Here is a 16316-nt window from a genome sequence, read left to right on the forward strand (position 1 = left end):
ATCCCCAAATCGGGTTTATAATAGAATTTACTATCCAGAGCATTTGAAGAATAATGGAAATTGGAACCACCATTCTAGTAAATCAAACGACAGAGCAGTCTTAAATTTCAAAATGATTACACATGAGTACAGAGTAAAACATTCTCTCTCAGTCCTTCTAAAAGCAAAAAGAATAAAGCCATGAAGAGAAAAGGCACACAAGGTAGGAAAGGTGGATGCTGCATATTTTGGCTGTACCTTGGAGGCGCTTCTTACACTCGGCAGGCAGGAGGGCAGTACAGAGCTTTTCCAGATTCCCGCTCCCCACCTGGTGCATGAGGTAGAAGAGCTTCCAGAGCATCTGAACAGACAGTGTCCCGAAGGGCATTTCCGACATAAACAGCCAAATGCCAAGTCTGCATGTTTTCAGAAAAGCAGGAATAACTTTATGTATCAGTCAACTTCACCATACTGAGAACGTAGACAAAAAAATTCTTAAATTCTTAAATCACACTACAGCAATTTTTCTACCATGCTTCAGTCATAAACACCTAGAGAATGGATAACAATAACAGCAAATACACATAAAGCGCTTAGTCTATGCCAGGCACTGTTCTATCACCACATCATCTATTTCTCAGCTCATTCCATCCTCACTATAACCAAGGCAAGCACTATTATTGACATTATCCCCAATTTACACATGAGGCTACTAGAACACACAGAGGATAATAAGAGGCAGAATTGGGTGTTGAACCAAAGATCCTTTTAACATCCGGGCAACAGAGAGGCTGCTTAGACTGGATGTATGTATGTGTCTGAGCATGCGCAGAGGTATATGTGTACACACAGAGACACGTGCAGTTGGGGGCTGGGGGGAGAAGGGGAATCAAAAGCCCTCCATGACTCCTCACTCATCACCAAATGAAGTTCCAACTCCTTCAAGCTCCAAGTTCAAAGGCTTCCACAAAATAGCTCAGACCCATATTCCCAACCACAGCCCTCTCTGCATTCATATAGACCACTCCTGGACAAGCCTGGAGAGAACTCCCCAACTCCAAGCTGCCATCCCTCCATTTGTGAAGCCCTCCCGTGATGTCCTCCTCAGCACTATTATGAAATTCTAACCATACTTGACTATGGCATTACCCTTTTATCAGTGTTTCTCACACCACAGTGGGCAGAAAAATCCCGAGACTTTGTGGAAAATGCAGAATCCTAAGGCCCACCTAAGAGATTCTGAGTTTGCAGGCCACAGCTGGGGCCCAAGAATCTGTACTTTTTTAGTCACCCCAGATGACTCAGACTCAAGCCGTCCTTAAACCACACATTGAGAAACATAAATGTGTAATTTATGTACACATACTAGTGTACAGCAATTTGAGAGCAGGAACCAAGTCTTTGCATAAACCAGTGTGTAACCCTGAATCTTTTTTTTCATTATCCAGTACCTAAACCAGTATCTCAAAAACAATCAATACTCAATAAATGCTTAATAATATTTTGTTATATGAATTTTATCTCAGTAAAAAAATATAAAAAAGAAAAACAGGGAGGTACTCAAAACTGTTGCTGTATTTTGGGCAAAACTATAATTTAACCAATTATAAATAATGTTTATTAAGAAAAAAAGAAATTAAATAGTGCATGCTTAACCCATGTCTGTGGCCCACCAGGCCACTAGTGGTCCGAACCACCACTGACCTCGACTCTGAAAAGCAACAGCTAGATAACTGAGCCAGAGTTAAAGAAACTTCTCTAAGTTCAAGTGGGTCAGGCTTCTGTCTTATTAAATAATTATCCCAACACCTCACATGGGACTTGAAGTTCTTGTATAAAGGATCCCAAAATAATGAGGCCTTAAAAGTAATGTCATAAGACAGTAAATATTTCCAGCTACAAAATTTCCTATATGGCAGACATGAAGTAAGTCTGGCTTAGGTCTTTGTTGTCTATCTTTTGGTTTGGGTTTGTTTTGCTTTAGCTTGGGGGTATAGCTACTGTCAGAAATTTCCACTGGAGTGCCAAATAAATTTAAATTTCATGGCTTTAAATACCTGGTTCTCATATGATGTATTTCTGAAATAAACTATACTCAAAAACAATAGCTCTCAGCATTTTCAAATTTAAAACAATTATTTGTGTGAATTACATATATAATATTACAGGAGCGGCTCACAACTCAGCGTATAGGACCTAGTAAGGAAACAGAGAATTTCCTCTACAAAAGCTTTGCCTCTCAGCTAAACAAACACAAGATTGGGTGACAGGAGATCAGAGATGCAAGACTTTTCCCGAGCACCAGGCAAGCTTCAGTGAGCAGGTGCTACTGCGTTGACCCCCTGGCACAGGATTTGGTACAGCTTGTAAGACCACCAAATTATGGACAAGAATAATCTAAAGATAAATTTCTAAGCCCAAGTTCTCTTTATCTTAGACCCACACCTTCTGAGTGCCTAAGAGTAGTTTTAAGACTTAGAGTCCTGACCTTTCTCTAAATCAGCAGTTTTTCTGTTCCTCATCTGAAACTACACAAAAACAACCACCACCTACATTTGAGAAATCCTTTATGGTTTAAAAAGTCTTTCCACATATGATTGCATTTCATCCTTATACCCATGAGGTCTATGGGTAGGATCGCCATCATCATCTCCACTTTATAGATGAACAAAGTGAGACCACAAATATTAAGTGACTTGCCCAAAGTAACAGTCTTGGCAGACCAGTACTCAAATCCACTACATAACACACATAAATAAGGGGCTAATTCTTCCAATCCAAGAACATGGTATATTTTTCCATCTGTTTAGGTCATCTTTGATTTCTTTCATCAGTGTTTTATAGTTTTCTGAGTACAAGTCTTTTGTGTGAAAATGACTATACTACCTAAAGCAATCTACAGATTCAATGCAATCTCTATCAAACTACCAATGGCATTCTTCACAGGATTAAAACTAAAAATTTTACAATTCGTATGGAAACACAAAAGATCCCAAATAGCCAAAGCAATCTTGAGAAGGAAAAACAGAGCTGGAGGACTTCAAACTATAACACAAAGCTACCATAATCAAGACAATATGGTACTGGCACAAAAACAGAAATATAGATCAATGGTACAGGATAGAAAGCTCAGAGATAAACTCACGCACATATGGTCACCTAATTTATGACAAAGGAGGCAAGAACGTACAATGGAAAAAAGACAGCCTCTTCAATAAGTGGTGCTGGGAAAACTGGACAGCTACATGTAAAAGAATGAAATTAGAATACTACCTAACACCATACACAAAAATAAACTCCAAATGGATGAAAGACCTAAATGTAAGACCAGACACTATAAAACTCTTAGGGGAAAACATAGGAAAAACACTCTTTGACATAAACCACAGCAACATCCTTTTTGACCCACCTCCTAGAGTAACAGAAATAAAAACAAAAATAAACAAATGGGACTTAATGAAACTTAAAAGCTTTTGCACAGCAAAGGAAACCATAAACAAAACAAAAAGACAACCCTCAGAAATGGGAGAAAATATCTGCAAGTAAAACAACAAAGGGTTAATCTCCAAAATATACCAACAGCTCATGGAGCTCAATATCAAAAAACAAACAATCCAGTTAAAAAATGGGCAGAAGACCTAAATAGACATTTCACCAAAGAAGATATACAGATGGCCAAGAGGCACATGAAAACATGCTCAACATCACTAATTATTAGAGAAATGCAAATCAAAACTACAATGAGGTATCAGCTCACGCCAGTCAAAATGGCCAGTATCAAAAAATCTAGAAACAATAAATGCTGGAAAGGGTGTGGTGAAAAGGGAACCCTCCTGCACTGTGGGTGGGAATGTAAATTGATACAGCCACTATGGAGAACAGTATGGAGCTTCCTTAAAAAACTAAAAATAGAACTACCATATGACCCAGCAATCCCACTACTGGGCATATACCCTGAGAAAACCATAATTCAAAAAGAGACATGCACCACAATGTTCACTGCAGCTCTATTTACAATAGCCAGGACATGGAAGCAACCTAAGTGTCCATCAACAGATGAATGGATAAAGAAGATGTGGCACATATATACAATGGAATATTACTCAGCCATAAAAAGAAACGAAATTGAATTATTTGTAGTGAGGTGGATGGACCTAGAGACTGTCATACAGAGTGCAGTAAGTCAGAAAGAGAAAAACAAATACCGTATGCTAACGCATGTATATGGAATCTAAAAAAAAAAAAAAATGGTACTGATGAACCTAGTTGCAGGGCAGGAATAAAGAGGTGGACATAGAGAATGGACTTGAGGACATGGGGTGGGAGGGCGAAGCTGGGGCGAAGTGAGAGTAGCATCAACATATATACACTACTAAATGTAAAATAGTTGGCTGGTGGGAAGCATCCGCATAGCACAGGGAGATCGGCTTGGTGCTTTGCGATGACCTAGAGGGGTGGATAGGGAGGGTGGGAGGGAGGCTCAAGAGGGAGGGGATATGGGGACATGTGTATGCATATGGCTGATTCACTCTGGTGTACAACAGAAACTAACACAGTACTGTGAAGCAATCATACTCCGATAAAGATCTATTAAAGATGCAAAAAAATAAATAAAAATAAGGGGCTGAGACTATGAGGCCCATGGCAAGAGTGTCAACAGCTCAGAAGGCAGCAGAAGTGGGGGGTGGGCAGCAGTTCATGGGTGGAGCCGGGTGGGGCGGGAGGCCACTCATCTCCTCTCAGAGGGCACAGTGCTGCAGCAGAACCTTGGCCAGGAGCTCAAGGAAGATAGTGCAGGATGAGCTGTCATGCCCCCACCTCTGCCTCAAATGTATCCTAGGCTGTAAGCAGCAGCAAAGACGGCATGATCAGAACACAGCCAAGACAGGGGACCCGGACCCAAGATAGTCCTAGACCTTAATACCCACAGAGTAAGACAACTTGCACAATGTACTGAGTGCCTACTCTGCCTCACTGGGGGCACTAGAGTTGGGCATGAAATACGATTCATCCCCTGGTCAAAGTTACCTCAAAAGTTCAGGAGAAACTGAAAGAAACCTGAAAGAGAGATCATTTCAGGCAATACTACACAAAAGGAAACTAAAGCCCAAGAATTAAGCCAAGATAAGAAATAGATGAAATACATTGACACTATTGTAAGAGTTCTACTTCAGTCAATGACTTTCACTCCAACCTTTCTTACTAGCCAGGGAGCTATTTCTCAACAATTATCATCGTACTTCTTACCTTTTGGCTTTCAGCACATGTAGTACAGCTCTCAAAAAGAGCTCATCAAACTCAACCTGTAGTTTCTCCACGGAGTAGGGCTGCAGGGCCAATCCCGAGCCTTGGTTGTGGCTCACATACTGGGCCCAGTGGTCACTCACATAACCAAGGATCATCCTGAGCGTGAGGAAAGACAATGCAGCACTTTGCATGAAGGCACTCAACACCAGCATCTTTACATTACGTTTGCAGCATTACTTTATTCAACATATATTTATTGAGCACTCACTATCTTCTAGGCTCTAAAGGGGATGCAATGGAAGGAAAAAACCCTACCCTCATGGAGCTTACATTTAGTGGAGGGCAAACAGACAATAAACCAAATAAAGTAAAATATGCAGTCTGTCACATGGTTATAAATGACACTGAGAAAAATCAGTAGGATAGGGAAATGAAGCTTCTCTGGAGTGTGGGGGAGGAGGGGCCTCACTGAAGAGGGACACGTGAGTAAAGACTGGACGCAGTCTCAGGACTACCTAAGGGAAGAGCATCCAGGCAGAAGAAGCAACCAATGCGAAGGCTCCGAGGGGTGGTCGGTATGTTGGAGGAACAGCAAGGCAGCCAACGTGCTAACGCAAAGTAAGTGAGGGAGAGAATGGCTGGAGAGGAAATCGAAAACGTGACAGGAAAGTAGACCATGAAGGGTCCTGTACGCCACTGTGAACACTCTGGCTTCTACTCGGAATGAGCCTGGGAGCAGCAGGGTGTGAGCAGAGGAGTGATTTACAAGAAACACTGGCAGCTGTTCTGAGAATAAGCTGGGGGTGGGGTGCGCAAGGGAGCAAGGGCAAAAGCAGGAAAACAAGTCAGGTGGCTGTTGTGCTAATCAGTGAGAAATAACTAAAGATGAACTATGGTGGTAGCAGTGAACATGGTGAGAAGAGGCTGGATTCTAGAAATAGCAGGTTTCATTGACTCAAAGGATGCACACCTTTCATGCTTTAATCTCTACAACTGGAATGTCATTAAAATTGATGACATGCCATTATTTGGCAGCATTTTTTCCTTCTTAGTGGTGCACAAAATATACCTTAGGTTTGATGAAAGATGGTGTTTTGAAGGTAGAGATGACAGAATTGACCATCAGGCTGGGTGAGGGGTGTAAAAAGAAAAGCCAGGGATGATACCAATGCTCCGGCCCGAGCAACTGGAAGGATAAAGTTGCCACTTACTGAGACTGGCAAGACTGTGAGAGGAGCAGTTTGAGAGGTGGGGAAAGAGGGCCCAGTTGGGGATTATTAAACTATAATGATGATCATGAGTCATCCAAGTGGAGGTGCCGAGTGGGCAGCTGGATATACAAGCTTACAAGAAAGGTATAGGCTGGAAATAGAACTAGGAATTTTACCTGTATTTAGATGATATTTAAAGACACTAGAATAGATGGAATCCCAAGAAACAAGTTTGGATAAAGAGGTCCAGGGATGAAGCCCTGAGGCATCCAACATGAAGAAGTCTGGGAGGTGAGAATGAAACAACCAAGGAGGCAGAAAATGAACAGCCAGTGAAACCGAGGAGAAACCAGGAGAACATGGTATCCTGGAAGTCAAGCAAAGAAAATGCTTTAAGGAAAAGTGACCAATCATGACAAAGGCTGCTGTGTCAACTGTGTAAGAGGTAAAGCAAGATGAAGACTGAGAGGTGGCCATTGGATTAGTTAGTAGCACAAAGTTCATTAGCAACCTTCATTCTTCAGGGCTATTTGGGTAGTGTTGGGGGCGAAAGTCTGACTGTGGAGACTTCAAGAACTTCAGGGCATCCTATATCATTTACCTGGCTTTATGAAGCTGAAGGATACGTATCTAAAATAATTAAAGTCAATTATGTTTTGGAAACAAAAGTATGGGAGTGGGAGAAGCTTTACAATTTTTTGGAAGTTTTCTTTCAAGGTAAGGGAGGTTGGAAGAAATAGCAGTGTATTTATATACACTGTAAAGACAGAAAAATTGATGATACAGAAAAGAGGATACAAAATTAATTCAATGAAAAGCAGTGCATTTCTCAGAATTTACTCATATTTGATAGTAAAAACATAAACCTACCTTTCATGCAAATAAATGATAATGCTTTCCCAATTCAAATACAGTGGCCACTGATGAAATCTTTGCAATTTTCTTTAAATGGTATTTTATAGAAATTACAGTAAATAAGAGAGAAAACAGAGAAATAATAATGCAAAAGAGCTACTGCCAATTTTCCACAGCTACACGACAATTCCCAGGCAAAAGCTAGGAGATAGAAGAGAGTAAAGGAAGGGGAAAGACCCTGTATTTTCTTTGACCTCTCCTTGACCCCTTCTCTCTGGCCAAGTTCAACCCAGCAGCTGCTCTGAGGATCTTGACTCCAAGAACAACTGTCTAACAAACCAGTTTGAGATTTGAGATAATTAACCAAATATTCTGACTGGAAGTATTTATTTAAAATTCCCAAGAGGTAGACGGTGAAGAAAAAAAATTCTTACTTTTATGAGAAATAAGACCTGAACTATACCACTACAAATGCCCATCATCCCAATTATACAGTGTCTGTGACTGACCAGGGTGAAAGTTAATAGAAACAGACGAACCAAGAGCAGTATTACCTGATCATATAACCAATTCGCTTGACAAACTGCCTATAGCGTGCTCTATTGAAGGTTTCTAACCCCACAGCCAGAAGTTCCACTAAGGAGTTAGCAAAGGCAAAAATTTTCATCATCTCTTGAGGTATTGTTGTTTCAGGTAAATAATCACCTAGAAATTAATCAAAGAAAAGGAAAAAAAATTATAATTACTATGGAAAAACACTGAAAGATGTGGATGTCAGTATATTAATGAGGAAAGAAAGCCAAGATAGAGAATCCCCATTGCTCTGGCTCCTATGTCAATATAAAATGGGAAACTTGAGACAAAGTGCAAAATTAAAACCATTTATTAAAGCTGGGCTATGTGCAAGCTGGTCAACCTTATGCATGTAAGCACCAGGGAGGAAACTACAATCACAAGAGAAAGGAAGGAAGCCTCGCCACGGTAATGTAATCATCTCTGTATAGTACAGCCAGGCACGGGGAACCCGAATCAGGAGCCTGCACGAGACAGGACTTGATGCTAAGTTCCTGTGTTTGAGCTTGTCCCTACCACATTTTACATATGACAAAACGAATTAGTCTACCTTTTGCTTTAAACCCAAGGAGATGTTGGAAGAGTTCATGAAATGGGAACTGTGATAGAAGGATAACCAAGTCATCTTCATTAAGGAGAATCCAACTAGTCTCAGGGTCTTCATCCTAAGGGAGAAGATACAGAATCATGTCAGCTGATTTGACCAGATGACACCATGGTCTAGAGTTACAGGAGCTGAATTACCACAGGTCTCAGTGGTACACATGTGGTATTCTCATGAGTCCTCGTGGACTTCTCCTCCAGGACAGAGATTTATACTGTCAGTTCTATTAGATGACCTGTAAATCCCTTAAAATTGCAAGCACAATTTTATGTGTATCTGAGTCATATCCATTCTTCAGTGGCTGAAACCGCTCTCAATTAAATTTCCATCCCAAAGAAGATGAAAAATAATTCCTCTAGAATAGGGATCTTACTATAAATCTCAGTGATTTGACAACATCAATTAAAGAACCATTCACTAAGAGTCCAAGTTATTTTATCCAGAAGCCTCTTCTTGCCCCAAAATTAAGGTCTACTGCTGTACTCAACTGACTTACCAAGAAGCAATTAGCATTTGCTATGGATAACCCAAGTTCTGTTGTCAATTAGTGTTGCTGAAAACAGGATAAAAATAACAGTGGTCATACACAGGGATCACATAGGGGAAATAGCTGGAGTTTTTTGTTTGATACAGAGCACTAAAGTCCCCTTAGAAACCAAATTGATTTGTGTCCTAAGATGTGCTACATTCAAAAGGGAATACTGTAAAAAGACGCAGAGATTCTAAAGAATTATCACCTCAGTTTCAACAAGGGACTAATGCAATTCATTCATAATTTCCTGAAGCCACTCATTTTTACCCTCTTACATGTCCTAAATGGCTAGCAAACAAGAGACTCAGAAATTCTACCTTGAGCAGTCCTCAGCTCCAGCTATACATCAGAATCAACCATGGAGGCTTTTAAACATTTGGATGTCTGGGTGTGGGCCGGGGCAAGGTTTTTAAGTTGCCCAGGTGGTTCTAATACACAGCCGGTGTCAAGAAACCACTGACATGGACAATTCACAGTGCCTTCCGCCCATGGCCTTTTCTGAGTCAACAGCACTCCCAGCATTCCCTCCCCAGGCTCCTGAATCCACTCAACATCCAGTGAATGCTAACCAGGAGCCAGACACAATTCCAGAGTCCTTAATGATTACCTGTCTTTAGGATTAAATGCAGGAAACCTACCAGAAAAAAAAGACTCCTCTCTTAGGAGAAACCAGTCTTGGAAGGAAAAAAAAAACCTGCTCCATCACAATCTTTAAAAGAGCAATTTGGGACTTCCCTGGCAGTCCAGGGGTTAAGACTTGGCATTTCCAATGCAGTGATGCAGAGGACACAGGTTCAATCCTTGGTCGGGGAACTAAGATCCCATATGCCGTGTGGCAAGGCCAAAAAAAAAAAAACCAATTTGTACCAGCTCCTGAGAAGCTGTCTCCAGATGACTGTTCAATCTCTAGCAAAGAAGTCTGCATGGCCACATCATTTACCATCATCTCACCACCTCCTACAAGTCCCAGGAAGAGCAAAATGAGTGTGAAGGGGCTCCTGCTTCTGAATGAACACCTGGGTAAATACACAGACATGATCCCACAGCTGCCATGCTGTCATTCTAAGGAGTGTCCACTGCAAACTTTCAACTCCTTTTGAAGAGAAGGGGTTTCAGTAAATTTAGTCCCTGGCCAACCTTGAACAAATACACCAAATCAGGATTTGGACCATAAAAACGCATTAGATAGGGCCGATAACTGGCTGGAAAAAAAAAAAAAAATGCCTCACCTATACACTAACCACGTATATAGTAGAAAGAGAAGTCAATAACTGTTATCTTGAGAAACTGGGGATTTTTTTGTTTGTTTTGTAGGGTTTTGTTTGTTTTGGCCAATGTTGTGCAGCATGTGGGATCTTAGCTCCCTGACCAGGGATCGAACCCGGGCCCCCTGCAGTGGAAGTGCAGAGTCCCAACCACTGGACTGCCAGAGAATTCCCAAGAAACTGGGTTTTGATCATTAAATTCTCCCCAAAAACAGAAAATTATCTTCCATCTTTCAAATGAGAAGATCTAGATAAGAAGTTTGTAAGCGTTAAGGCAGAACCTTGGCAAGATACAGCTCTTTGTTATACAGACTCAGAGTATCTGTAGGTGACACCTCAAGCCCAGAAAACTGTTGCTGCATAAAATAAAACCCTAATAGAAAGTGTACATAATATGTAAACACTTCCAGGTTCCAGACTCTCCCAGCTGCACAGGGAGATGGTCTAGGAAGGGTGGCAGCAGAGACACTGGCTCAGAGCACAGGCTCTGCATTTAATGACGTGTGATTTGGGACAAATTCCCTCAACCCCACCCGCACATGTTTCCTCACCTCTAAAAGGGGGATGGAAACAGTATTTGCTTCGTGGGGCTGTTGGGAGAATTAAATGGGCTAATACGTGAGAAGTGCTTAGAACGATACTTGGCACATAAAAAGAAGAGCTCAGAAATGCTTAATCAAAATGCTGTCGACATGACGACTAACCTCTTCTCCTCCCTCATCTACTAGTGTCCACGTCCCGGATGCAGGCCCCGAGGAGGATGGATTCCGCTCACTGGGCTTCATGTGGCACAGGAACTCGGCTCGATTTCTAAAGGACAAGGGAAATCACTCCAATCACCTAAACATAAACACAGAAAGCCTACTGCGTGCATTCTGGATCATCTACTCGCCCTGAAGAAGAGTCAGACATCCACTCAATCTTCAAACGGTTTGAATTAGTAAATAAGAAATAATAACTCGCTAAAACTCAAGGAGACCAAAGCTTCACTAATCGTGGTGTAGAGACCACAGCCATTCTGGGTCAATAATGATGAGGAACTGCAGAGCAGCAGTTATGCCAGCACAGTGCCCGCCCACAGCGGGGCCTCAGTACACCCAGGACCACACAGTACCTGAACTCTAACCGGCTCACAAAGCATTCAGGAAACATGCTTTACTGAATAAAAAAAGATAATCTGCAGGTAATGGAGAAGCCGGTTTAGGGGGAAAAGTACACCTAAACACCACAGGTAGGAGCAGCCCCTATATCCAGGCGGTGAGAGGGAGGAATCTGGGGGAATTCCTGCCAGCCAGGCTTTCACAAGGTGTTGGCTGGACCTGGCGAGTCAGTGTAACCAGAGAAGTTTCTTCTCTCAGACCACCACCCAGTTCTCAGCTCTCTGCTCCTTCCTCTCTGGCCTAACCCCGAAAATTCATCCATTCCCTCCTTTCACCAGGAGCTCTCCTCCAAGACTTCCTGTTTCCAACCTGAGGGGCTCCAGTCCTGCAGCTCCACATGTCCACTGATAGTTGCCACTCGTATGTGTCCACTTGCAAACCCCAATGACCTCAAATTCTCCTCCTTACCCAACAGCTCTCCTTTCTGTCTTTTCGGTCTGTTGGGGCTGCCAACACCCTCTCAGTCACTCAGACTCAGAGTCTACAGAGTTAGGTCTGAGCCACCCTTGCCCACATTTTCTTATTTAATCAGCTACTTTATCCTTTCCTGGGAAGATGACCTTCCCGTTCCCCACTTTCTCCTTCCCAAGACCAGCACCAATTCAGGCTGGGGGCAGATACGCTTTCCTGGATCAAGAGCCAGTGGGAGTAACACAGTTCAAGGTCACCTATACACACCTCTGCCTTCTCCCCCCACTTAAGGATGTGCCCTCTTGATGCTGGATTCGGTTCCAGAGCCAGGACAGCCAGATGTCTGCAACCGTAGACAATTCAATGCAAGAAATGAGGCAAAAGCACATCTTCTTCTGCCTCCGGTCCATCCTAATCTTCCTTAAATACAACTTTTACGCTTTTTCAAAAACCTTCAATTGCTACAAAGGCCAGACCATCTCAAATATGTCTTAATTTCAAGTCTTCTATAATCAGACTCACCCTAGTTGTTCATCTTTATTATCACCCCCCCACACCCCTTCACTCCAGCCAAGCTGCTCTCCAAACTGCCCCCTGCACAGCTATCCTTCCCTGTACTGTGGGCCACTGCTCACTGTTCTCCCACCTACAGTGCCCTCCCTACTCCTCTCCTGCTGAAGTCAGTTCCATTCTTCAAACCCAGCTCATCCACCTGGAACCCTCTGACTACTCCACTCTACTCTCTTTACTCTCTTCATTTCTACTGCATCAATCATGGCTTCACACAATTTAGCACTTGAATCTCTTTGACTGTGCTTTTTTTTTCCTCTGCCACTAAACCTCTCCTTCTAAGGAAGAGATCATCCTTTTTTTCTCCCCACAGCACCACAATGACATATATGACAGGAGTTGCAAATCCACTAAAAAGGAGGACCCAAAAAAGTTAATCAGTTAAAAAAAAAAAAAAGGCAGTTAAAAGGGTCACTTTGGGACAAAGGGTATTAAAGCCAAAGAAAACCTGCAATGTTAAATTTTGGAATGCTGACTCTTCTCTTAGCAATTGTTTGGATCTGGGCAGTTTAGGAAGCCAACTGTTTGATAGAACATTTTCATTTCTACTTCACAAAGCTCTTCCACACTTACTTGACAGGAGACATTAGCAGGGCAAGGGACTGCATAAAATGAAAGACCCCTGATGGGTTATTCAACACTTTGATCTGAAATCAGAAAAGGAAAAGGCATACTGTAGAAAACCAAAAACCCAAGTATCCATAATGTTAGTTCACCAGAATTTTGACAAAGGGAGCTGTTAAGGAAGCAAAGATGGAACTGGCATCTCATTCACAAGAGCGAGAACACCTGTGGGTTACCTGGCAGTACTGACTGGGCTGTACTCAGAGAACAGAGGTAGCTGAGCCATTTACATCAATTACCTGAAACAATATGGACGGGAGGAATATACTGCTATCTTAATCCAAAGATAAATAAAAACAAAAAATCCTCCTTGTACCTAAAAAGATTCAAATTTCTTGCCACCAGAAATACTAAAGAAAAGGTAACATGGAGAATGACCTGGAGAATGACCTGGAATACATCTGGCCCCACTCATCTGAGGGGTTGCTATGAGTTAACAACACAACCCAAAGGCAAGCAGCAGAGATGCCTAAATCGATCGCACAGACCTGAGATCTCTGCTAGTATTAAAGAACTTTGAGATGCTTGTGGCTGCTTTTTTATCTGTACCAACTGTAGTGTGAGATGGATTAATTTAGGACGTTGTGTTGAATATTACAGAAAAAAGTCCTAGCAAGCCTTACTGCACAGAAATTTTACAGAATTAAATACTACTAAACCTACCAAGCCAGACTACAACTGAACTTTTGCAATTCCATCTTAATTTCATCATTTTTGGGTGGTCCAAGAAGTTGCAGCATAGTAACTCCTACGAATACAGACTAGATATATCCCAATAATTTTATTTTAAATATCAATATTTTTAAAGTAGGCTTAAAGCAACTTCTTCAGGAAAAATGTTTAACAAAATCGCCTCCCATTCTCTTCAACATTAGAAGGCCATTCATCATACCTGGATGAAAGGAACAGCCCATTTACTAACACCAGCCGGGCATCGAAGAATATGGTTTAGAAGGAAGAGGTGATCTCCAGGACAGCCAACTCTTTGTAACACTGATACCTAAACAATAAAGGATGTATTGTTTTACTATTTACAAAGACGAATGTTTTTAAGGGTCTAATGAAATCACTTATCCGATATTTAAATACATGTGATCTTTCAAAAGAGTAACCAGACATAAGATATACCACTGACTGGTTGAGTTTCTACCACAGAGGTACACAGAGGCCTATGAACCTAAGAGCACTCTGATAAAAATATCATTAGCAGTTTCTCTGCAAACCCAATTTTTATTATCTGGCAAATTACAAATCACTAATGTTCCTGGCCACACATGAATAGATATAAGTCAAGTAGTTTAATCTATTCCCAGTTTGTAATAGTTTCTCAGATACAAGTAAGTATGCTTAGAACCTCAGCCCATATCTAAGAATGCTAGCATGAACCTAAAAAAAGCACCCAAGGGAGCTCCATTGAGAAACATAACCAGTAAACGAACAACCTCTCCCCACGTAACACACCTGATATCTTTCCTAAAGTTCCCAAATCCTGATTCCTTTCTTTTTTTTTCCCTTAAAAAATTTTTTTAAAGTATAAGTACAGCATTAAACACAAGATGATAAAAAAGTGATATGAACAACTTTTAGCTCACATACCTATATTCTGAATATACATCTAGTCTTAAATTTAGCATGCTTCCCACATTTCCATTTCCTTCTAAGTCGAAGGCCAAAGATAATTTAACATAAACTTTACCAGAGAGAAAAGCACTGTGTGCTTAATAATGCACTAGATAAGGATAACTTATTTCCACATGTCATGAGCAAAGAAAACGTCACTAATATATTAAACAAATTAGCTGAAGAAGCTATTAATAAAAAACTTATAAGGAAACAGGAGATAATTCTTAAATTATCAGGGAAATAAAGGACAGTATACTATGTCTATTTCCTTACCAATTTCTGCAGCCAGAGAAGAAGATCATCATGGAACTGAGTATCTTCATTAACTCTCCTGGTGAACATGAATAAGACACTAATGCACTCCTTTAGCTGACACAGATCAGAGGGAATGCTTTCTACCTGTTTAGAAGCTATAAATTAAAAAGAGGATTAAATGAGTCCCATATAAATGGTATTTGTGGGAGAATTTTTAGTGTCTCTACTTAAAATAAATAAATAAACTATTTAAAATATTTAATTCAGATGAAAATCCAAGGAGAAAAGTTACATCAAAATATGAGTTTCGGGCTTCCCCGGTGGCGCAGTGGTTGAGAGTCCGCCTGCCGATGCAGGGGACACGGGTTCGTTGCCCGGTCTGGAAAGATCCCACATGCCGCGGAGCGGCTGGACCCGTGAGCCATGGCCGCTGAGCCTGCACGTCCGGAACCTGTGCTCCGCAACGTGAGAGGCCACAACAGTGAAAGGTCCGCGTACCGCAAAAAAAAAAAAAAAAAAAAATGAGTTTCTACTAAATATGTAAACTGAAAAAAGTATTTAACTTCGTGAAGTATTTCAAAGCAAGAAAAATTAACTTCATCAAAATTTTTTATTTAAAAATCAGCAAATCTCTGGCCTAGCCCCAGCTCTCTGATTAGTTATGAAAACGATAAGGGGGAAGAAGTTTTTTATTTTAAATGATCCTAGTATCTCTCCAAGAAATAAAAATTGCATACGTAATACTTATCATATAGTAAAGGCTAATTTCTTTTTCTTTTTTTTTAAATAAATTTGTTTATTTATTTATTTTTGGCCGCGTTGGGTCTTCGTTGCTGTGCACGGGCTTTCTCTAGTTGCGACAAGCAGGGTCTACTCTTAATTGTGGTGCGCAGGCTTCTCATTGCAGTGCGCGGGCTTCTCATTGCGGTGGCTTCTCTTGTTGCGGAGCACGGGCTCTAGACGCATGGGCTTCAGTAGTTGTGGCACGCGGGCCTCAGCAGTTGTGGCTCATGGGCTCTAGAGAGCAGGCTCAGTAGTTGTGGTGCACGGGCTTAGCTGCTCCGTGGCATGTGGGATCTTCCAGGACCAGAGCTAGAACCTGTGTCTCCTGCATTGGCAGGAGAATTCTTAACCACTGACCCACCAAGAAAGCCCAAGGCTAATTTATTAAAACCCAAAATAAGATGAAAAATTCAGAACATTATAAATGCCCTGATGAAAATTAAACACCCCAACAAAATGGACAAGCAAAAATAAAGTGCAACGGACAGAATGAAAAAGTATTGTGATTATTAGTTTTAGAATCAAAAACTATATTTGGACTTGAATTGGTAATGAACACATAAATTAGGACAGTAAGAGACATTAATGATAAAAAGCAAACTTTTGGCTTCCTAGAGAAGGAGA

General features: G+C 41.3%; 1 protein-coding gene across 2 annotated transcripts in view; it reads right to left on the reverse strand.

Moving 5' to 3' along the window:
* EPG5 (ectopic P-granules 5 autophagy tethering factor) overlaps positions 1-16316 on the reverse strand; it is a 127349-nt gene that overhangs the window by 95417 nt on the left and 15616 nt on the right. For both annotated transcript variants that reach the window (XM_082667293.1, XM_082667292.1), the window contains exons 4-11: positions 14928-15064; positions 13924-14031; positions 12981-13054; positions 10971-11076; positions 8416-8530; positions 7847-7997; positions 5227-5382; positions 238-395 (exon numbers count right to left, since the gene is read on the reverse strand). In XM_082667293.1, coding sequence (XP_082523419.1) covers positions 238-395; positions 5227-5382; positions 7847-7997; positions 8416-8530; positions 10971-11076; positions 12981-13054; positions 13924-14031; positions 14928-15064 — 1005 coding nt within the window. The remainder of the gene's footprint in view (positions 1-237; positions 396-5226; positions 5383-7846; positions 7998-8415; positions 8531-10970; positions 11077-12980; positions 13055-13923; positions 14032-14927; positions 15065-16316) is intronic.

The sequence above is a fragment of the Grampus griseus genome (genome assembly GCF_964374135.1).
Source record: "Grampus griseus genome assembly, chromosome: 12".
NCBI lineage: Eukaryota > Metazoa > Chordata > Mammalia > Artiodactyla > Delphinidae > Grampus > Grampus griseus.